Genomic DNA, 23,576 nt, shown 5'->3' on the forward strand with positions numbered 1-23,576 from the left:
TGAAGAACTTGCAACTTACATTCTGCTCATTGCTGCATCAGATTTTAGCAGCGCATGTTCAGTAATACAACTCTGCACATTCTTCCGGTTGGATGAGTCAGCTTCTGTACAGATTTATCAACAGCAACCCAAGTTCAAAGTGCCCAGTGATCTGTCTACCTGGGCCCAAAGATGAAGCCATGGACCTTCTCTTCTAACTGCCCACCCTGTGCCCCCCCCCGCATGACTGCAAACCATACAACATGTATGCCCTGACTTTGCCATCCTCAACTGAATTACTTCAACCCCCTCCCCAGCATTTTATCATTCAGCATCCTCAACACCCAGTGTACACCTCCATGTCCGGAGACTGTAGCCTGCAAGAACAGACCTTCAGTCCCCATCAGCCATACTTTTCCCATCCATCAACATGCTACTACTTCATGGGGAGAAGCCACTGCTTCTGAGAGAGTTGCCTTCTCTGCGACAGCTCCACCACCTCTTCCTACACTTCCTGGAAACAAATCTGTCAGTGTTTCAGATAGACTTCTCCTCCAGTGACATCAGGCAGTTCTTGTTCCTGCCAGTTTTCTCCTCTTTTAAAATTTCCCTCTCCATCCATTTGCCTACAGCGACTACCTTAACTACCTTTCTTGTCTAGTAGTTATTCCCCCTTCCCCTCTCTCCAATTCATAGTTATTTTCCTCTTCTGAATTTTTTTACTTTTTGACAGTACCATCATCTAACAGACAATCCTTCTGTCACCACTTTCCAACTCTGAACATGTTTTTTTCAAGGTTACCACAGACTTAAAAGGCTTGCTCTTCCTCAAGGCTGCTTCCCATGGGATATTTTTTTAGCTCCTCCATCATTTTTGACAGTTAACAGAAGATTTATGAACAGCAGTGAACAACATGCCACATCGAAACCGTGTTATGCCCTAACACAAGGTCTAAGACCAGGCTTTGAAAGGAGGTTGACATGATGTTCCTGGAGGAATTCTTCAGTGTTATAAAATTGGAGCAATGGAGTTTATCATAACAGTAGAGCTATTAAGCAGCATACTATAGCTTGCTTGTTTTCAAGTTAATGCAATGTGTGAACCTACCCATTAGGTTGTGCTATATGTAAAGGAGGCAATTGTGACTTATTTAACAAATCATGACTAAAATATTCTTAATAACGTATTAGATGAGAGTGGCTGTAAAGAGATCATTGCATAAAACAGCCTGATAGAAATTCATAACAGTAAATTTATTTTTCTCTATATACAGATGCAGCCACAGGCTGCCACATTAAATTACTTCACAGTAAAAACATATTCCCACACTCAAATCACCGGGTATTCTGAAAGCATCTCTTTCCTAAAGCTGTAGGGAACCTGCCCTACCTTTTACAGAAGGGATGGATTTATTTCCACCTTTTCTGAGCACAGGATTCGGCTCACAGAAGTCCTCAGATTACAGCTTTCATGAACTCACAGGATGAGCAAAATTTATCCAGACGTTCCAACGCCTGAACAGTCAAAGCCTATGAAGTGTCCTGCTTAACCCAGCAACGTGCATCCTGGCCTGTGTAAGGTATCACTTAACACACAGAAGCATCCTCTTCCTCACTCAATCCACTAGAATCAAATGCTTCTTCCTGGCTGATTAAAGGTGGAAAGGGATGGCCGTGATCAAGGTTGACGTAAGTGACGTTGAGGTTAATGTAATGGTCTCCCTTTAGACAAGCTAGAATATGCTCCACTTCTTTGATCAGGCTGGAAAAAGTTAGACGCTCCTCAGGATTTGGTGTCCAGCAGTTAAGCATTATGGTATACCTGTCCAAAATAAACAGAGTGAATTAAAGCTATGAAAACATCAACCTTGGCCTTCGTTTCTCAGGATACTGTAGTCGTGTACACCAGTGTCTATGTCACTGACATTCTCACAGTAACTAAAGGCAGAGACTCCCTTCAGTTCTGCGCTGTAGTGTTGTGGCCTTATCTCTTGACTTTTCATTCCTACAGGATTCTAGTCAGAGGTTTTATGTAACACTGTTCTAACTCAGCAGGTGAATATGCGACAAATATCATAATGATGCTATGGTGGATTAGGAGCCAAATGGGAATTGTTAGCACTGGAAAATGTAGAAAATGGACCCAACAAGTTATAATGAGGAGTGCAAAAGGGGAAGGATAGGCTAAGATCCAGGTGATCATGAGAATTTCATGGAATACTGCAGCTTCTCTTAAATTAGCCCCTTAAGATATGACCGCATTTAAGAGATACAGCATAGGTACTTCAGTGGGTTAATAGTTTGGGGAAAGCTGCAGTAAGAACACAAGTTTCAGCGAACTAAGAATGAAAAACTAATTAACTTTCCCATTGTGCTTTCTTTTTTTTTAAGTTAATGAATTGCAGTACTTAATTGAAATTTACAAATTAGTTTATCAATTAAAGTTCAGGAATCAGAAGACCTTTTCCGGTACTTCCCATACAGTTTCATCTCTTTCACAGTTCTCTCCTTGGCTAAGCTAGCAGAAGGGTCCAATTGAATACTCACAGAGAATCTGGGCAGTACTCAGGCTGGGGCAACCTTCTTCCTTGCAACAGGTAGCAGGTAATATCATAGGGATCCACTTCAGGATATGGAGAGGCCCCTCGTGTCATCAGTTCCCACATGAGGACCCCGAAGGACCACTGGTAAGACAGCAGAACAGGGAAAGTACAGACGTCATTATGAATGGGATGCAGAGAAAACGCAAGACGTCACTAGGGCAGGTAACATCTCCAGCCAGACTATTCCTCCTCTGCAAATTGCAAAGGGGAAAGGACTCTGTTGCATATACATGTCTTTCTGAGACTAGCATAAATTGGAGTCCAGGTAGATTCTCACACTAAGAAATGAGTGCTAGGAAAGTTGCACAGTCTTAGCAGGAGCTTTCATAATGGCCTATTTTACATATCCCTTACATAAAATTGTGGCTGTGTTGCCACAACACTTTAACAAATCAAGGCAAATCCAATTAATTCAATTCTGTGGGCTGAACAACACTATGAACCAAAATCTATTTATAACATCTGGGTTCAGCAAAACACTAACATGGAGTTGGCTAATTTGTGGTTCACTGTTTCCTGTGAATGCAGACAATGTGGCCAGGACAACAACAACTGGGGGCAATGTTTTAGCAGCCTGGGCATCGGGTGCTCTTGCTTGCACTTACTACATCTGACTTGGTGGTAAATTTTTGAATTTTCAGGCTCTCAAGGGCCATCCATTTGACAGGTAGCCTTGCCCTGCGGTGTTGCCGGATGCTGTAATATTCCTTGTCAAAGATATCTCTGGCCAGCCCAAAGTCTGCCACTTTCACTGTATAAGTCTCATCAAGCCTGGATAGAAAAGGAGAATGGGATTAGGAGCAATGCAGCAGTCATGTGAACTCATCTTATTTGGCACCATTAAGGAATTCCAGAACCACCCTGGCTTAGCATGTGACGAAAACCAGGCTGTCCCCCTAATAGAGATTATTGCTTAGGCATAGCATGCCACATGAACATGGCAATTGTATCTCCTACCCCCAACTTAGGCTTTACCCTGTTACATGCAGTCAGACAATGGCTGTTTGTACAATTTATTTAATCACATCTGTTAAAACGCTAGCAAATACGCACAGTCCTGGAAAAACGAAAATGTACCAACAGAGGAAGAAATAATTAAGAAAATTCTGGACTGTGCGGAGATGGACAAATTAACCAAAGAAATAAAAGAAAAGGAAGATACAGGATATTATCAAGTATGGAATAAGTGGTACAATTGGTTCGAGATTAGGGAAAGTAAATGTGAACAAATGATGGAGTGGAGAATGTGACAAATGCGTAAAATATTGTAAATGAATAAAATTAGATATAAAGGGACAATAAAGATAATGATAATAAAGGATGGGAAAAATGGGGAATGTATAAAGTAGAAAGTAAGAGGAACAAAACTGATATGTAAAAAGAAACACGTGTTTATGTTATGTATGTTGTGTTGTGTTGTTGTAAAATCAATAAAAAACTTAAAAAAAACACTAACAGGTATGCATCAAGCTAAACTTGGTTCATTTTAACTTTAGCTTGTGCTTTGTAGCTTAACAAACTGTGTGGATCAAACCCATTTGGTTATCTTATGGATTAGTGTCTTGTTTAAATCATAAAATTGTAGATTTTGAAGGACCCATTTAATCCTTCAAGTCCAGTTGCCTGGCTAGTGCTAGTGGGTCATTGATTCCACTCTCAAACTACAGGAAGTTTTTCCTAATCTGCCTTCTTGTCACCTCAATCCATTATTGGGTACATTGCTCCATAAGGGTATAAGAAAATTGGTCTCGACCTTTTTCTGAGTATGCCTCCTCAGATACTGGAAAAGTACTAGCATAGTGTCCTCTTCCCCCACCCCCCCTAACTAAACATTCCCATTTTCTTCAAACTCTCTTCAGAGAATTTACTTTCTATTTACCAGAAAAATAAGTCAGAAGATTGAGCATCTTGTATAAATGGTATAAAGTTCTGAGGGAAAAATCAATTGACCCAAAGGAGGAATCGAAACAAACTAGTTTGAAAAGTATTTCTGATAGACTGAGCGTGTCGATCAAAAGGTCGGCAGTTCAGCGGTTCGAATCCCTAGTGCCGCGTAATGGGGTGAGCTCCCATTACTTGTCCCAGCTTCTGCCAACCTAGCAGTTCGAAAGCATGTAAAAAATGCAAGTAGAAAAATAGGGACCATTTTGGTGGGAAGGTAACAGTGTTCTGTGCACCTTTGGTGTTTAGTCATGCCGGCCACATGACCACGGAAACATCTTCAGACAGCGCTGGCTCTTCAGCTATGAGCACTGCCCCCTAGAGTCGGGAACGACTAGCACATATGTGCGACGAGAACCTTTACCTTTTTATACCTCATATGAGGAGGTATATTTTCACACAGGCACCTGCCCACAGCACAAACAAACCTTAGCAACCTCTCTGGCTTGTCCTTGCCTGATTCCCCATGTTTTATTATTATGTGTAGATACACCCATGTTTGTACTTACATGCAGTTTCTGGCCGCAAGATCTCTGTGCACAAACTTCTTCTGGGCCAGATACTCCATCCCCTGAGCCACTTGTAGCCCAAAACCTATTAAATCCTTCACAGTGGGGTTCTAATGGAAAACAAACAAACAAACAAAACTGTCTGACACCGAGGAAACTGGAGTTTTCCATCTGGCTTTGAAGTTTATGCACCTCGAGAGAGCAGGGCTGCTCGCTTGTGGTTCCCACAAGATAACACAGCTGAAGTTAATTTCAAGGCTGCTTCAGATATTGGACAAATTTTCTAAGAAATTTGGCTGAGAAACTGAGTGTATCCCATTCACATATAATAGATGACAAAGAACCCACGCCTATAAATATAAACAGCGGAATTGGGGCCAGGGGAATCTTCTCTGCTCTGTGCACACGTGGCTAAGCAGACACTTGCTCACTGCTTGGCAAGATAGGAATAGGATGTGCATAATCAAACACCTAGACTTGAGATTGAAGAGTCTTCTGAAATTTTCTTTCATAGCTTACAACCTTCTCTTTCACAGTGTGCCTGCATGGCCCCCTAGTGATCAGAAGCATTCACTGTCTTGCACATATTCAAAAGAACATGTCCCATGCTTAACCTATTGTCCCTTTTCCATGAATAATGTTTTCATGTGATCCTGGATTTGAATATACTAGCTTCAAGGAAAATCTTGGGAGGATAAATATTGTTGTTATCAGCTCTGCAAAGTGTGACTGATATGTTTAAGCTCAAAAACCACCTGCAAGGGAAAATATCCATTTTTATCAAGCAAGAGGGAGGCATTTTTGAGCTGATCAGCAGTACATCACAAGTGGAAACTGACAACTGTCTAATATTTCACAGTATGTTTACAACAGGAATGAAATGAGGCGCAGAAAAGATGAGTTGGAAATTATTCCTTTTTCAAGGCCCAACTGCAATAAAAATATGAGGTGAAGCTTATATGGACAGTTCCTTAAAATAATGTGGTGAGAAAATGTTTATAAGATAAATTTTGCCACCGGCCACAGTGGCAATAGATTGGAGGCAGAAGAGAAGCCTGCCAACAGCAAGAATGCTACCTCTGTTTGTTTCTCTAGGGGAAAAAGAGAGACTGTAAGATGCCAGCATCTTTCAGCCACTTGCTCTGTGCCGATTAGATGGAGGAAGCTGCATCAGATATCAGCTCATGTTCCTTCTGTTCTACCTTTCTCAGAGTCAGCAGAAAGACCCAAAGCAAAACAATCTCTCTTCTGAAAACCCAGAGCTCCCATCTCGTTTCATCAACAGAAAGTACCACTAATAAGATGATTAGTTTCTTGTATGTGTCTTTCTGGAACCTAACCTAAAAGTCTTACCTTACAAAGGCTACAAAGCTATAGGATAGACTTAAGGACTTCTATCTGCTGCATCCAACAGCCAGCCCCACTCTCTGCACCAATATAGTGAGGTTTAACAGGAAGGGTGTGCAAAGCCTGCACTGATTTACCAGAAGGCTCTGTCAACTGTGTACCAGCACATGGATGAGGATGTCACAAACAAAACAAAAACACACCACAACTGAAAGAGATAAAAAAGGGCTGAATGCATCATCTCTGGGTAAGCTCTTCCTTAAAAACAATTTCATGTTGCAAAGAAGAGATAAGTAACTCCATACCAAGGGGCAATTCAGAAACAGGAAAGTGACTGACATTGAGCGCCACTCTGTCAGAGTATGAATGTTCATAGACTGGAATAGACATGGCAACAGGTCAGCCAATGGGGACAGTTTGGAAACTGAAACATAGTATTTGTTGTATGGGGCCATAAGAGACAGTTTGGAGCCTGGGTGTGGCTTAACTGTTCTGTATATAAGCTTGAGGGCACTAGCTTCTCCCTCCTCCATTTTGCCTTCTCCATCTTGAGCTTCCATTTTGTGCTGTGTTTGTACTTGCTATTCTCTTCTCGACAATGTGAAAAAACCTACAAGGGTATTGTATACATGCCTTATGTGTTATTATGCATATAAAGAACTTTTGAATCCTGCTGAATTGTCTGATTGTGTGTGCTGCAACAAACTCTGACACACACACACAAGGACCCCAAGATCTGGCACCACGTACCCTCTGCTCTGAACGGATAAAATGTCGAAGATCTCCATGCTTCATGTAAGGTAGAACCACCAGGGGGAGACCCTCCTTAGGCAAGGTGATCCCAATGAGAGAAAGGACATGGAGATGATGGAAACTCTTCATCAGAATCCCTTCCTTCAGGAATTCTTCCACTTCCTCCAAGTCAGTAATTCCTAAGAGGAAAAAATGAAGAGATTGGATCAATATTCTCAGTAGCAACTCCCCCTCCCCTCCAAGACTTAAGGAATTGTGAAACTGTGAACAAAAGTTTCTGAGAAGTGATCTTGCAAGCATATAAACTGGAGCAAGCAATCTTAGGGAAAAACAGCATATTGAAAGCCTTTTCGAACTTCCCCATTGGTAGAGGAAGTCTGCCAATGGGAATATGGATGGAAGATATTGCCAGAGTAAAAAACAAGCATATGTTATAATACTGGACTGGGTTGGCTTGTAGGCATCTCTACTTTTTATGTTTGAAAGGACTAACAAAGGACGAATGGCTCCACAGATTGCCTTGTGTTGATTTAAGGCTTAATTCAGATGATTAGAAACAGAGTATTCTTACTTCCCTAGGCCAACCCTCAGTTTAGAATTAATTCTTTCTCTCCTTAAGAGCTTCTTCAGAGATACGTTAATGGTGTTGTCTTACAAATACAAAGCTGTGAGCTAAAGTATTTGTTTGTTTGTTTGTTTAATCTTGCTGTTATTATTTTAAAGTTGAGTGAATTGGTACTTCCCCATTCCCCACTCCTATTGCTGTATTCAAAAACATTGATTGGTGGGGCATTGCAAACTGGCAACAAAACTCTGCTGCAGAAAATGCCATTAAAATGACTGATTAAGTAGTTTTAAAAATTAAGAGCCACTTGCCATGTCCTGGTTAATGTGTTATTTACCTGCCGATGTGCCAGAACAAAATGTGTTTCTCCTATTGTCAATTTCTCTATAAACTCTCTCTGGCTTGCAATCAAACAGCAGATTCTTGGATTTGGGCATGCATGACATGTTAAGCAACATTGATTACACCCTCTGGCTTTGTTATCCTCCCTCCACTGACAAGACATCACAAGACTGCTGGGCTTGATTGGTGCCTTGATGGATAACTGGACTCGTGGGGTTAAGCTTCTGTCAAAACCAGCATCTCCCCAAAACCTACTGAGCAGACAAAAAGCAAGCAAACCTTGTTATTTTAAATGTACCCCTTCCTGGAAGTGGGGATGAGTTAGCTGGTGTTAGTTAATAGTTAAACCTATTAGACTGACTTCGACAAAAAAAGCCACCAGAGCAGACAAGAGAGCAGGTATGCTATGCTTTTCGGTTAGCTGTTTCTTCAGAAGTCTGCTGGCAGCTGTGCCATATTTCCCCCTCTGGAAGAAAACAAATGGAGGAAGAAAGCAAACTGTTGGGAAGAAGTGGGCACTCAGCAGCTCAAAATGTCAATAAACACTTGGCTTATCCTGCCTGCTTTTTGGTCAGCTGACTTACACTGCTACCAGCAGCTACAAGTGTGACAGGCCCTGGAACTGCCATTGATTGTTGCTGGCTGGAGGGAAGAACACTGATTTAACACTGGTATATTTAAACAGGACTTAACGCTACCTCAGATATGAACTGAGGAAGAGGTAGAGGTGGGCTGCTGCTGGTTCAGACCGGTTCAGGCCGGTAGTTCCGACCACCAGCTGGGCCTGCCCACCGGCCCCGATGCTATCCCATCCTATATATCTCACTCTCTGGCTCGCTCGCCCTGCCCATGCAGCCCAGCTGATTCCTGCTCCTTGCCTGCTCTACTCACTGTGGCTGCCAAAGAAGGTGTGCTGGAAGCTGTGCGCATGAAATCGCTGTGTGTTTGAAGCCACGCGCAAGGGTGGAAGATGTGTGCGCAAGCGAAGCGCGCATGGGTGCAAGCGAAGGGCGCATGGGCGCATGCACTCACAATTTTGGTTCTGCACTAGGCGAACCGGTTGTTAACTTATGTGAAGCCCACCTCTGGGAAGAGGTGAAGACAATATTCTTAATGCTGAGAGCTGTTTGCATTAGTGACAAGACAAAATGGAAAAGGCTCTACGACAGTCTTCTCATGCTATGTTACAGAACAAACTTAAGAAGAATGCACAGAAACTCAGTGCTCCCCAGTCCCACTTTGCCTCCTTAAAAGTTATCTCAGAATTTATCTGGTAGTAAAAATGCCAGTCTTTGCCTTTAATACAGAATCTGCTTTAGTCTAGCTCTAGATGCATGACGTCTCTTTGCTCAGAAGAGTGGTAAAAACTTTTCATAGTATAACATAAGCAAGTAAGCAAACAAACAAACAAACAAACAGGACAGCACTGATGTCTGTAGAAGTTGTTTATGCCAAGAGGGAAGATACTTTTGTAGATAAGTATGTATGTATGTGTGTGTGTATATATATATGTTTGTAGATAAGTATGTATGTATGTGTGTGTATATATATATATATATGTATATGTAGGTCTTTGGTTATTCGGGTTTTCTCCCACGTAAAATTGGAGGTGTCTTGGCAACGTTTCGATGAAGTCTCATTCGTCATCTTCAGGCTGGCAGTTAAAAGGAAGAAACAGCTACGATCACACACATTGCTCCTAGAAGCACAAAGCCGAGAATACCAGCCTGAAGAGAAAACCCGAATAACCAAAGACCTACATACAAACACCCGCGAAAACCTCAGAAAACATATATGTATATATATATATATATATAGTGTTGATTCTTGGCAAAGGCCTAAGGGGGAACAAGAATTCATGGTGCCCTGGTTTCTAGCCTTATGCTTTAAACCACTAAACCAAACTGGCTCCTTATAGATTAAGGAACACTATTTTTTTGAAACAAGATATGATGGTGTCTTATACTTTATCATGAGCCTATGATTCCCTTGATTTCTTTTCTACGTTAATAAACTAGTTCATTAGTTACTAGTACCAGGTTTATTAATTAGTTTCATAAAAGGAAGAGGAATTACTTACGGTTTAGGGATTTAACAGCACACCGAATTTCTCTCTGGGATGAATCTATGTAAGTTCCATGGTAAACGCTCCCAAAATGCCCTGGATGGAAAAAAGAACAAGTTTTACACATAGGCACCAATATCGACATTAACAAACCCAGATGCTATGCAACTTCTCTCTGTGCTGGAGCCATCTTAACTTCAAACAACAATACTCTAAAGAGAATATAATTGTTTTAAGGGTTAACAATATACCGAATTTGAAATAAAATAAAAACAATTACTGTCAGAGACATACTGCCCTAACTAAAGGCAACCCAGTGCCAACACAATTTATATCCAACTATATCAATGCCCAATCATATTATTTGACTTAATAACATAAATTTGCCTCAGTTTTAAGGTATCTAATTTGCTTTTAATTTTTTCCAATTTAGTATGCCTACACATCATCATACTTTTGCCTGCTTGTATAGTCAAGTGCAATTGCACGCAAAAGTTTAAGCACCTTCATCAAAGTGTATGTTTCAGTGATTTCCTAAGTGAAAGAAATTAATAAAATATCTACCTTGTACAGGTAGTCCTTGACTTATGACCACAATTGAGCCCAAAATTTATGTTGTTAAGTGAGACATTTGTTAAGTGAGTTTTGCTCCATTTTACAACCTTTCTTACCACAGTTGTTAAGTGAATCCCCATTGACTTTGCTTGTCAGAAGATGGCAAAAGCTGATCACATGACCCCAGGACATTGCAACCGTCATAAATATGAATCAGTTCCAAGAATCTGAATTTTGATCACATGATCATGGGGATGCTACAAAGGTTGTAAGTATTGTAAGTGTGAAAAATGGTCCTAAGGCACTTTTTGCAATGCTGTTGTACCTTTAAACAGTCACTAAATGAACTGTTTAAGTGGAGGACTACCTGTACAAAGTTAAACACAACATCTTTGTGTATATTTTAATTTCATACTTATTATTTTTGCCTAGCTACTGTATTTACAGGTTCAAAATAAGAAAAGAGAATACGTTAAGCACAGAAATTTGGGCACACTTCCAGTTCATTTAATGTTATTTTTTCTTGTATTTCTCTACTGTAAACCTGTTAATAAGGTTAAAAAGGTGATTGATTCTTTTAGGTTAATAATTAGCCAGATAAAGACATGAACAAATATTTGCCCATTCTAATCTTTCAGATTGTGATTGTTATTCTGTCTACTTTCAACAACCATGGACTCTTCTATCAGTTCTTAGAACATCTATGAATGAAGATAAAATGAAAGCTCTAAAAAACCTCCTAAACATTTCTAATTACAACTGTCAAAACCATTGTTAGAAAAATGGAAATTACATGGAATAGATATAAGTCAAGGCAAGATCTGGAGGACCAAGAAGGTATCAGCTAGAAATGAATGAAGACTTTGTGAAACATAAAACAAAGTAGTAGGAAGGGAATAGAAAGGCTTGAAATAAAAATAGGATTTTAGGAAGTATAGTCATTTTAGTCATTTATGTTCAATGAAAGTTATTGCCCTTACTTAAATTCCATTTTAATCTTGAGATGAAGAAGTCATAATTATTTTTAAAATTGATGCCAACTGATGATTTGTAATAATTACTGTTAGATATTTTATATTTTTTTCTAAATGATGGAACCTATTCAATTTCTGTTTTTAAAGTTTTGATCTATATGGTAAAGACAGGCTATATAGTTAATATCCTTTTGGAAATCAAATAAATATGCATGCTCTCATTGAATTCTAATATGACTTTTGGATGCAAACCGCCAAGTCTTCGCCATTTCTCTTCCCCCCCCCCATTAACCTGTATTCTACAATCAATACCAATATAAACCCCAAAAATTACAGAAGGATTTAACCCTACTAACCTTATTATAAGAAATCACACAGTAGAAACATCACACAATAAAACAAATATGTGCATATTTAGACACATACACTATACTGCAGTTACTGAAAAGGTATTGTGGTGCTGCAAGAATGCAGGAAATAGCCATTGTATTTCAGTACAATACAGTACAATAAAAAAATAAGCCAAATTGGAGTTCTTATTAGAAAATACCAGACAGTGAAGAAATGTCAATCCCTATTTTATTTTGTCACATGAAATTGATTCCGGGGAGATGGTTTAAAATAATGTGCTCATTTAATAAAAGAGATACAATATTCTAAACAATATTTGGTATGAACTACTAAACAGTCCAAAATAATCTTTTGTAACTACCATACACAGGCCTATAATGATCTAAAGAGTGAAGAAATGAGGAACTTTAAAAGATGGAAGAACTAGGCATTTCCTGACATATGGATGCAGTGGAATTAATGGAATTGGCTGGAATTCATGTAAAATAAAGAGAAATGAAAGAACTGGGGCCTAGTTTGTAAGTAAATCCAGATCTCTAGACTTCGGAAAGTGCTTCTAAAATCAAAAATAGTAAACAAATGTGGTCAGTTTAAAAATAAGCAAATAACTAAAAACAACGAAAAAAAGTTGTGTCCGACAAACATTTCCTGTTCTTGATACTCAATCTTGTCAGATTGAGCAGAGAAATAGATATTTGTGCTCAAGAGCAGTGAGATATATTATGCAGTCTTTCAAATTGATTTAGATTGCAGTGAAGTACACTTTTGGACAAAGCATAAGAGTATGGCAACAACAAACACATTTTCTTTCAGTTCCTCTCACATTTTCACTGTGCTTTCCATTTTTATTTGACATCAAGACAGATTCTCCAATGAACTAGCACGGTATAAGCTAGTTCAGAGCAAACCTTTGATTTAATGGACCACTCAGGGAAACCAGTTGTCCTGAACCTGAATATTTATTAAATTTGAATCTAAAGTGTTTCCAACAATGTAAATAATTTATGCAATTAGGTTTTTGCCATAAATTGTGTCATTTGGAGTGAAATCTCAATTTCACAGACAATCCTTTATCTTCACCTCCAGGCCCTGAGCAATCTTTGTTGCTGTCATTCCTTATTATCCCATATATCTCAGAGGCTGCCACAAAGAAAAGGAAGTCAAAGTATTCTCCAAAGCACCTGAGGGCAGGACAAGAAGCAATAGGTGGAAACTAATCAAGGAGAGAAGCAACTTAGAACTAAGGAGAAATTTCCTGACAGTGAGAACAATTCATCAGTGGAAAAAACTTGCCTCCAGAAGTTGTAAATGCTCCAGCACTGAAAGTTTTTAAGAAGAGATTGGATAACAATTTGACTGAAGTGGTGTAGGATATCCTGCCTAAGCAGGGGGTTGGACTAGAAGACCTCCCTTCCAACTATTCTATTCTATTCTATTCTATTCTATTCTATTCTATTCTATTCTATTCTATTCTATTCTATTCTATTCTATTTGCAGTGAAGCAGGCTGAATGCATGCAGAAGAGTCTGGCTTCCTCAAAACCAGTCACCTCAACAAGTCTCTAACAATGTTGGTCTCTTTCTTGGCCATACAGAATTCAGCATCTTATCTGAACGGTATAGCTTGGTGATGGTAGGGGATGGGTGGTAAGTACAAAAATTGTGGCTTCAGCAAGTCAGAAACTGCACACGAGCTCTAGAAAAGTTTGGGGGAAGTGCTCGTCCCCCATGACTAGCTGGTTTTTTTTGTGTGTTTTTATAGTGTGTCATTCTTTGGGGGGGGGGGAAGTTCTGAGCACTTATGCAATTATAAATCCTGTAAACATTAACTTTTGCCTTTATATGGGGAAAATGACAGAGATCCTAGTTAAGACCTCAATTCCCACCCCACCCTCCATAACATATTCTGATGTGTGGATCAGTGGTGAAATCCAATTTTTTTTACTACCAGTTCTGTGGACGTGGCTTGGTGGGTGTGGTGTGGCTTGGTGGGTGTGGCAGGGGAAGGATACTGCAAAATCTCCATTCCTACCCCACTCCTGAGGGGAAGAATATTGCAAAATCTCCATTCCCACCCCACTCTGGGGCCAGCCAGAGATGGTATTTGCCAGTTCTCCAAACTGCTCAAAATTTCTGCTACCAGTTCTCCAGAACCTGTCAGAACCTGCTGGATTTCACCCCTGGGGTGGATTCTTCCCATTGGCTGATGAGGAGGAGGAAAGAGGGGAAGGCAGCAAAGCCACCAATCCACCAATGGTAGGAAAGTAAACCATCATCACAAGATTCTTCCATTCATCAGCAAGGCAAAACACAGCAGAAGTAAGAAACGGGTTTACAGTGGTAGCAGAGATTTTCATCCCAGCTGATAATTTGGATTGTAGATACTTGGATTGTGCTTTAAGTGGGGGCAACAGCCTCCAAACATTTTTTTTTCCTGAGCGTCTTGGATAAAGGGCTATTGTACAAAATGTACAAAAAAAATCAACTGTCACTTTAAATGAACAGTTTTTAGATTTAAGACATCTCAAAACTGTACTGGAAAGGTCATGTGAATGACTATCCAAGAGTCCTTGTTTAAGAAGTACCTGGCTCTTTTTGTCAGGTTGTCCTGTGGGAAAGACATATTACTAACCTGCTTTGAATAGCATGCCTGCACACTACTTAGCTTCTTTGTTTTTACTTGCCCTTCAAATGCTACTTATTCCTTGTGACTATGGCAATCCTCTCTTCTCTTCTCGCTGCTTTCCTGCTTTAGCAGGGAATTGGCTCAAAGAGGCTCAGATACTAATGCAGAGCAACAGGAAACAATCAAAGAAACATCTGGCAAAGACACTAATGAAGAGCAACAGGAAACAATCAAAGAAACATATGTCAGGGAGAAAGTAGCATTCTTTCAACACAGACAGTAGAAAACAACAGTTTTGTGTATTATTGCTGACAGGCACAGCATAAATGATACTTGCCTTTCCCAATGATCTGATCCTTGTGCAAAATCAGCTGCTTTTCTGGAATGAGGACATCTTTCACTTCTTCCAACAATTCTGGCCGAAAATTGTTAATGGAGTATGAAGGCACTCGCATGAAAGGCATAGCAGAACCGTCACTGCTGCCTGTGTAGGAGGCGCTTCCAATTCGCACTCCAGAAGAGCTTCTGTTTACTACAGAAATACCACAAAGAGATGGTGGAGAGATTATTAAACAGAATTCTTGTTTATATTGACCACCAGAAGGGAGTACATGAACAGTTTCACTCTATTTGAAATTCATCAGGTGTACATAGTCATTGATCTTGCTAAGGAGCTCAAACTCTCTTTTGGGAATCCAGACATTAGTACAAGTTCCAAACTGTTATATCATGTAAAAAAAAAGAGAGAGATTCCCCCCCCCCAATCTCTGACAACATGACATAATATAGCACTTGTTCCTCCTCTCTGTAGGTGAGTTTAAAAGTGGATATACCATTCTAAAATAAAATAAGATGGTGAGCAAAGTTCATTCATTGTCCATTTTACATTTTTCCCTTTTCTGAATCTTTGGCAAGGTAGTATCTGCAATAGTGGTGAATATCTGTAGCTCAGGTGTAGGATGAGGGTGAGGGCAGCGGTGAAATGCACTTACCTTCGCTACCAGTTTGGGAATGTGAGCACGCATGTGCACTCGCTACACTCACACTGTGCCTCTTCTGCAAATGCACAGAGCCTTCTGTGCATGTGCAGAGGGTCAAAAACAGGATGTAATGACGTCCCAGTGGGTGGGCAGAGCCTCCCACCGCCGGTGCTACAAAGAGCCGGATAGATCCAGCCGGATTTCACTGCTGGGTGAGGGTTTTTTTGTTTTATTTTGTTTTGTTTTTTATTTATTTGATTTATATGTTCTCTGAGCTTGTGGGTTGGTTTCTGAATGTTTCATTACCAAGTTAGGTAACATCTTCAGCAGAGTTTAGGGAATATCAGTGTCAGTGTTCTTCTGTTTATAAGGGCTTCAGGTGTGTGTGTGTCAAATGAGAGTCAGCTGTGAGTCATCAGTGAGTCTTGTGATAAGGAGATTATTTCAGGTCAGGGTCATTGGGAGGTGAACTTCTGGTGGAGGGGTTGGTTGAGGGTCAGTGCTGTCTCTGGTTGGCTGTGCGGTTAATTTGGATCCTGAGGGATTCATAGGTTGGTTGTAGGTCAATGTGTCCATTGATGGAATTGCTTATAGAGTGCCGGCCTTCAAGGAGCTCACAAGTGTGGTGGACGGTAGCATGGCCAATGATTTTTGTGTTGTTCCAATCGAATTGCTGCTGTTTGGTGTCAGTGTGGATAGAGATTAAGGATTTGAGATCATGGCGTTTGACTGACAGCCAATGTTCGTGGATCCTGGTTTTTAATTGTCATGATGTTTGTCCCGTGTAGAATTTGTTGCAATAGTTAAAGCTGATTTTGTACATTACATTGTTTATTTTATCCTTCTGTATTTTGAATACAGAAGGAAGACCTTATAAACAGAAGAACACTGACACTGACTTCCCTTAAACTCCGCTGAAGATGTTACCTAGCCTGGTAACAAAGCATTCAGAAACCAACCCACAATCTCGAGAACGAACCCTCACCCTTAAAATAGTATCTTTGCATTGTAATGAAATATTGCAGGTTCCTCCCATCAAAGTAACTGGAAGAATGAGGGCAGAGTTTTAGTATCAGAAGGGCATTAACTTATGTAGTTCTTGAGCAATGTATTTTTATTTATAGAAATATTTAGAAGGAATTATTCCTTTAGGGAAATATGTCAGTCTTGGGGGGGGAAAAGAAATAATAATTTAAAGAAAAACCCTCTCAACCAAACACATTTGTGTATCAACATATTGGAGCAGCATATTCTGTCTCATTGGCTCTAAAATACTAGTTCCAAGTCCTGTCATGAATTCTTACCAGAAGAAGCCACATATCCAGTATTAGAAGGAAGAAGAGGAATTCCGATTGTGCCCCTGTTGAGGCTGGACAGCCTTTCTAAATTCTCAGTTCCTGCAAGAAGAAAACAAAAAGTTTATCCAGCAACATTCATCTCCTCACTATTCTAGAGTTGGTCCATTATCCATTCTTCCCTTATTCACCTTGTGAATCCAGTGACCATTTTCTGACAAAGTGTCAAAATTAAATGCAAGCAGGTACTGCTATGACTGTGAAGAATGTATATGAAATAAATAAACACCTCTACCGACAGTATTTTTCTGGCCAGAAAGTATCATAAGAAACTTGCAGTTACCTGCCTTCTTCTTTTGAATATATTTCAAAGGTAGAAACACCAAACAGGAAAGGAGCAGAATGCCTAGGACAGCTCCCAATACAACAGCAAGGGGAGAGATCAGGGAGATTGAAACCACAGATCCTAAGTCTTTGCAGTTTCCATTCACACAGATCTACAAGAAAGAAAAGACATGTGATTATTAGCACTAACCAATAGCAGAATCTGGGTCTAGGAGATCAGAAGGAAAGAAGGGCATGGGAAATGGACAGCTGACATTTCCATCTTTGCACAAGAGGTTTAAATGTAGGCAGAAGCACTACATCACTGCTGGTGTAAAAGATGAGGTTGGTGATCATCTAGGTGGTGGAATTTCCTGACAAAGAATGGACATTAACATAGGGGAAGTAAGATATATATGCATACATATAGAAAATAAGATATTTGAAACAAGTGGAGTCAAAGGGTAAATTTGAGTTGATAAACTAGTGGTAAGGATTTTGGGAATGGAGAAAAGTAAAACAATTACTCTCTTTCAGCTCAACTCACCTTGCAAGGTTATTCTTGTGTGGAAAGGAGGAGGAAGGAACGAGTTTAAGGTATGTTTGCCTCAAAGGTATGTTTGCCTTCCTCCTCCTTTCCTCTTCCTTTCCTCCTCCTTTCCTCCTCTTTGAGGTATTTATAAAAATAACAAAGGCAGGATAAAAATAAGTGAAAATGATTTCTTACGAGATGACAAAGTGAAAGTAAATGTAGATTTTGAGAATCACTGAGAAACGTATTATTAAAAATATGGAATAAATATAAACCCAGACTGCTTCTAAATATATCCTTACTGACATCCAAAGAAGAAGCATTTTATAGAAGAGAAAAGGCAAATAAAGAATGATGGTTAACATATGAGGATTTATTAATACAAGAAAGAGAAGTTAAGATTAAAATAAGGGTATAATTATATAATTTTATAATCATAATTATATGATTATAAAATTATATGATTATAAAATTAAGCAGAAATGGCAAAGCTGACCAATTTGATCAGAGAAAAAACAATAAAGACTTTGGGTTGTTTTTGAAAGACTGGAATCCTCATGTGGACTTTTTGTTGAAAGAAGACGAAATTGAATTGATGATTTCAGGATTTGGGGATTAAAGAGGGACAAAGGGATCAGGAGAGGGCAGAAGATTAAGATAACAATTACTTGAGAGAAAGAAGGGCGGAAAGCATAATTACATAATTCCTCCCTTTCCCCCCCTTATTTCTTTCCCTTTTCTCTATTTCTTATTTTCTATCTTTGCTTTTGTTACACACACACACACATTTACAGGTATTATGTTTACACAAATATATTGTGTGTGGGTTTACAGAAGATATATACAGTATGGATGTATGGATGTATACACAAACACACACACATTCACACACACACACAAACTGTGAAGATAGCTTTGCACTGTTTCATCTGGAGCATGGAATGGATGATTGGCCATTCTCAGGAAATCATGTCCTGTCCTGCCTTCCTATTGCAGTGAAGGTGCCACTGTGCCTTGTAACATCTCCCATCCTTCCCATGTGATCTGAGGGGTGAGTTTACAATTCCCTCAATAGTGGGGGTGAAGAAGCAACAAGGGTGGAGTGCAGTGAATCCACAGTGTTTTTCTGCACTAACCCACTGCCCACATGAAATTGGGATCTGTTTAGGGTTAACTCACCAGCAAGGTGAAGACAAATGCAGAGTGACATGACTACAACGATAAAAATGTAAATGTGAAAAAATGGTGGTTTGGGGGAGATGTCCCCCATAGCCTGTGGCAATTATGTGAGAGGAGGAAACACCATGCCAGCATAGATTAATCCAGAAAAAGTTAAATTGGGTTGCCAGCTGGGCAATCTGGGAGGTGGGTAATGAGGCGATGAACGCATGAGCACTGTTGCTATTTTTCAGTGTGTGCAGAAAGCCAGAGAGCTGGAACTGATTGTATAACCAAAGGTTTTAGTACTCTTTGGAGATTTTCAGGATATTGTCTCCTGACTTGCATCTGTCTAAATTCACACTGATTGAGAATGTTAAGAATACAAAGTAAATTGAATATAGGAAAGGACTGTAGGGATCTTTAGCGAATCCAGGTTGGAAAAACAGTTTCTGGGTGACAAAACGCATCTAAGCATCAATGCCAAAGGAAGTCAGGAACTGTTCCCAATATTCTGCCATCAAAATGTGCATTTGGTGTGTACATAACTAATACATCCTTTAAAAATTTACCTTAATGGTCAAAATCAATCTGACCCTGAGTGCACAAACTATTAAAAAGTGGAGCCAGTGAAGGAACCAACTCTCTGAATTCCTCTGGAGTCCTTGGTGCTCTCTGAGCTTAGTGGTTTCATTAGACATTTCATTACCAAACTAGGTAACATCATCAATGCTAGATGGAATTCTTCTCCAGAGAAGAGAGGATTTGGGATTGCCCAGAAGACTCCTAACAAATGCTCCTCGTGATGGGACTGTAAATAAGTGGTCTCCAGCAGATTTTAGTGCTCTGAAAATCGGGAAAAACAGTTTTGGCCAAGTCGTGGCTGGATTCGCCCATTTTCACTCTTAATCATTTTTATTGGAATTGGCTTTTACATTGGTTTTTAGACACTAAGGACAAATTTTATTACACTGGATTTTTTTATGTAATTTTTTTTAAACTTAAAAGAAAAAAAAATGGAAATAAGCAGCAAAAGGGTGATTAGAATGTTGATTTGGAAGATTTTAAACAGACAAAAATATTTCTTGTTGTTTGTTTAAAATGCTATTAAAATATATGAAGATCTGTGTTTTAAGTGTAAGAAATCGCTTCCTGGGTAATGTTCGGGATGAAAGAAAAACACAATAAGATAAGACCTTGAGGACTGGTTACTAGAGACAATGAGAAGGAACTAGATTATAATTAAAGGAGAACTTCCACTAATACAGAACAAGGAAAAATATTTTAGCTCTGAAAGAATTTAAGGATATTTGGCAACAGTGTGGCCAGAACCTATTAAGTAGACTGTCTGATACAATAAAAATGGCCTTAGAAGAAGAGATAAAAGATGATATAGCTGAAAATCAGGATGCTTTTGATATGGATTTAAAATTGACAGGATATAAGAATGATATTGACAAAGATGTTATACAAAACTAACATATGAAACTGGCTGAGGTTTAAATAGTTAAAAAGGACACACAAATAATCAACCAGAAGAATGACTTGGATACATGGATCTTAACTAAGAAAAGTGAGTTAAAAAAACGATTTTCTTACTCAGGATTTACAATAGAGATGTGCTATATCTATGAAGGAATTCCTGAGAAAAGAAAATGAAAAAGAAAGAAGAAATCACTTTTGGGACATTACCTAAAAGGAATAATCAAGACCCTTAAAATAAAATAAGGTTTATTTAAATAAAAATAAATAAAAATAAAAGTGAGTCTTTAATAAAAAGTGAGTCTATTTGATCAAGGTTAGGTTAGCTTTTAATGGGTTTTTCTGAAGGAATAGGCTTTAAAGATTTGTCTACAGATAAGATGGGAAGCAGAAAGTTTTATAGTATTTTTAGAGACAGTGATAAGCTATGATATTATATTTGAGTGGAGATAAAGAAAAGATGACAAGAAATTAATTTGTAGTACACCATTTGAAGGAATTAAAGATTAATATTTCCAGTTTGTTGTTTCTAGTAGCTCTTAATGGATTTTTTCTTGATTAAGTTTGAATGATGAGGTTTCAAAGATTTGTTTATAGATATAAGATAAGGCATGGGAAGAAGAATTTTCTTTACGTGGTGACTGCGGTGAGGATTGTGTATGGTAAGCATTGGAAAGAAAAAGAGATACCGAGTGTTGAAGAGTGGATTTTAAAATTGACTGACTTAGCAGAGTTGGCAAAACTTGATTAGAGACAATGGATTAGACAATGTTATTATAAGAGACCAGAAGCTGTTTGTGGAATTTTTACATCTTAAATACAATAACAGATGGTTAACAGAGGGATTTGAAGATTAGGGTAATGTTTGGGCTAACTTGCTGACTTCTGCCCATGAGTTTTGCAGCTATGGGATAAGTGGATAAGAGTACACTCAGGTAGGCAGGACAGGCTGGGAAGGGCTAGGCCAGTGATGGCAAACCTTTTTGGCACCGAGTGCCCAAACTGGAGCGTCGGAAACCTGAAGACCAGGTGGCTTTGCACATGTGCACCGGCCAGCTGGTCTTCGGGTTTCCGGTGCTCTGATGCACGCAAAGAGCAGCTGGCCAGCGTGCATGGAAACCACAAGAGCAGCTGGCGACGGTGCGCGTGCCTGCAGAGAGGGCTCTATGTGCCACCTCTGGCACGCGTGCCATAGGTTTGCCATCATAGGGCTAGGCTGAGATTCAAAGGGAGAAAATCAAGTCAAAACAATAGTTCCGACTACAAAGATTTTTTTTTTCTTATACCTGTACTGGCAAACCACTCCCAGGGATGTTCAGGTGGTTGGGTATTCGGCAGATCACCTGATTCTTCTGTATACTGTGGTAGCAATCTGCACCAGCCACTGACACAGAAATGTTCATGCAGTCTGCCAGAGCATCCAGTCCCTTATGCTGTGCAGAGAAATGTAAAATACTTGATTATGGCCAAGGATCAATCATTAGCATTTTCTATTGGATTTATATCTCAGTTCTACCCAGTGTCCCAAATAATCCTGCACTGAATTCTACATGCACATACAAAAGAAACAGCTGGTGTTGTAAATTCTCAAATTACCTTAACTCCCTGCCTCCATTTGCTCGTTCTGTAAGTGAGGTCTTTTCTCACAATTATTTCCCCTTAATATCCAGCCCTTGGAGGACTATAAACTACAGTTCTTTCACATTTTATTTAATTAGTTACTCTCAACAATGTGCATTAGGGCTGTGCAGGCATAAAAAATTAACCAAAAGAAGTGCTTCCGATCTCAGAGTCCCTCTGTGTCTTCTCTAAAGCAGCCTAACCTTTTTTAGGGTGCCTCACTGAACTTTAAGGACCGTGCTTAAAGTAGCACCACCTTTTTTCAGGCTTACATAGACACGTCTGAAAAGTTAGGGGTGCTCTGTTCATCCAAGCCTGGAGTATCTCTTCCAAGTAATTTTTGAAAGATGCCAAATTCTAATATATATATATATTTGTATTTATGTGCCAATTTCTACACCGTGAATTGACTTGAACTTTCTAATGTTCATGCAGAAGAGCATTTAAGTGACTTAGCTAGCATAGCCCAAGTTACTGATGCTACAATGTTCATGCAAGTGTACCATTCAAGTGGACAAAGGTGCATACGTCCCAGACCAGCTGAACAGATTTGAATTAGCTCTCATTCTCCCAAGGCTGCAGAGCCTTCCTTGCTAAATTTCTTGGATAGGGAAGCCCCGTACTTACAGTGATCTCAATCTTGTCCTCTCCTCCTTGGAGTACATATAAGTGATCTTCAGAGGGAAAGAGATCAATGACTGGCTTAGGATAGTAGTGGATACGAAATGTCTTCTGGCCCAGAACTCCATCCATCAAGACACTCAAGTTCCCATAAATATTTCCCATTTTATTTTCAGATGGATAATCAGGACTTTGACACACCAACCTATCGGTGGACAGTGGCTTTTCACAAACCTGAAATGACAGAAATCAGAATACTTCCATCTGGCTTCGTTTCATCAAATTAATCCATGCAAATATATCAGCTTATGCAGAAGGTTACATTGTTTGAACAAACATATACAAAATGAAAAAGACCATAAAAGGAACTGCTATAGGAAGGTGTTCAGAATTTGAGAATATATCTGAACCTCTAGATTAAAGGAAAATTGTGTGACATAGAATTTCCTTTCCACTTTCCTTTTGGCTGAGTGAGTTTGCTGCCATCCTTGGAGCAGTTATTTAATTACACTGGCAAATTTAAAGGATTGAAAGAAGGCAATTAAAACCATAATTTAAATTTGCCAAGAGAGAAAAAATAAGCCTTATATTTCATTCAGATTTATCGTTGCTACTTATACTTATAGAACCATCAAGCTGGAAGAGACCTAAAAGGACATTTAATCCAGTTTCTATTCAGTGAGGTATTCACTAATGCATCTCTGACAAATGACCATCCCATCTCTAAAGGAAGGAGACTTCAGTGGTGGAGAACTATTTACATCTTTCCTATACAATGATGGAAACCCTAATTATTTAGATCATTGATACTGGTTATTGTAAAGGAAAAAAATTAGCATTTACAATGTATACAAACTGATTTAATATACAAATATCAGTCTATAAGAATGAGATGCACTCTTTTTAATAGTATCTTGTACTTTGGTAACTTCTTGGACGTGTGATTCTTGTCAAA

At 39.2% G+C, this 23,576-nt stretch overlaps 1 protein-coding gene across 1 annotated transcript in view; it reads right to left on the reverse strand.

Moving 5' to 3' along the window:
- Window positions 1-1,214: 1,214 nt before the first annotated feature.
- MST1R (macrophage stimulating 1 receptor) overlaps window positions 1,215-23,576 on the reverse strand; it is a 57,203-nt gene continuing 34,841 nt past the window's right edge. The window contains exons 11-21 of the mRNA XM_034440937.3: window positions 22,628-22,855; window positions 21,667-21,813; window positions 17,228-17,381; window positions 16,894-16,986; window positions 14,947-15,141; window positions 10,120-10,200; window positions 7,130-7,311; window positions 5,033-5,142; window positions 3,188-3,353; window positions 2,527-2,663; window positions 1,215-1,801 (exon numbers count right to left, since the gene is read on the reverse strand). Coding sequence (XP_034296828.2) covers window positions 1,567-1,801; window positions 2,527-2,663; window positions 3,188-3,353; window positions 5,033-5,142; window positions 7,130-7,311; window positions 10,120-10,200; window positions 14,947-15,141; window positions 16,894-16,986; window positions 17,228-17,381; window positions 21,667-21,813; window positions 22,628-22,855 — 1,728 coding nt within the window. The 3' untranslated portion in view covers window positions 1,215-1,566. The remainder of the gene's footprint in view (window positions 1,802-2,526; window positions 2,664-3,187; window positions 3,354-5,032; window positions 5,143-7,129; window positions 7,312-10,119; window positions 10,201-14,946; window positions 15,142-16,893; window positions 16,987-17,227; window positions 17,382-21,666; window positions 21,814-22,627; window positions 22,856-23,576) is intronic.

This window comes from Pantherophis guttatus, chromosome 2 (genome assembly GCF_059756535.1).
Source record: "Pantherophis guttatus breed Tessera chromosome 2, ASM5975653v1, whole genome shotgun sequence".
Taxonomy (NCBI): domain Eukaryota; kingdom Metazoa; phylum Chordata; class Lepidosauria; order Squamata; family Colubridae; genus Pantherophis; species Pantherophis guttatus.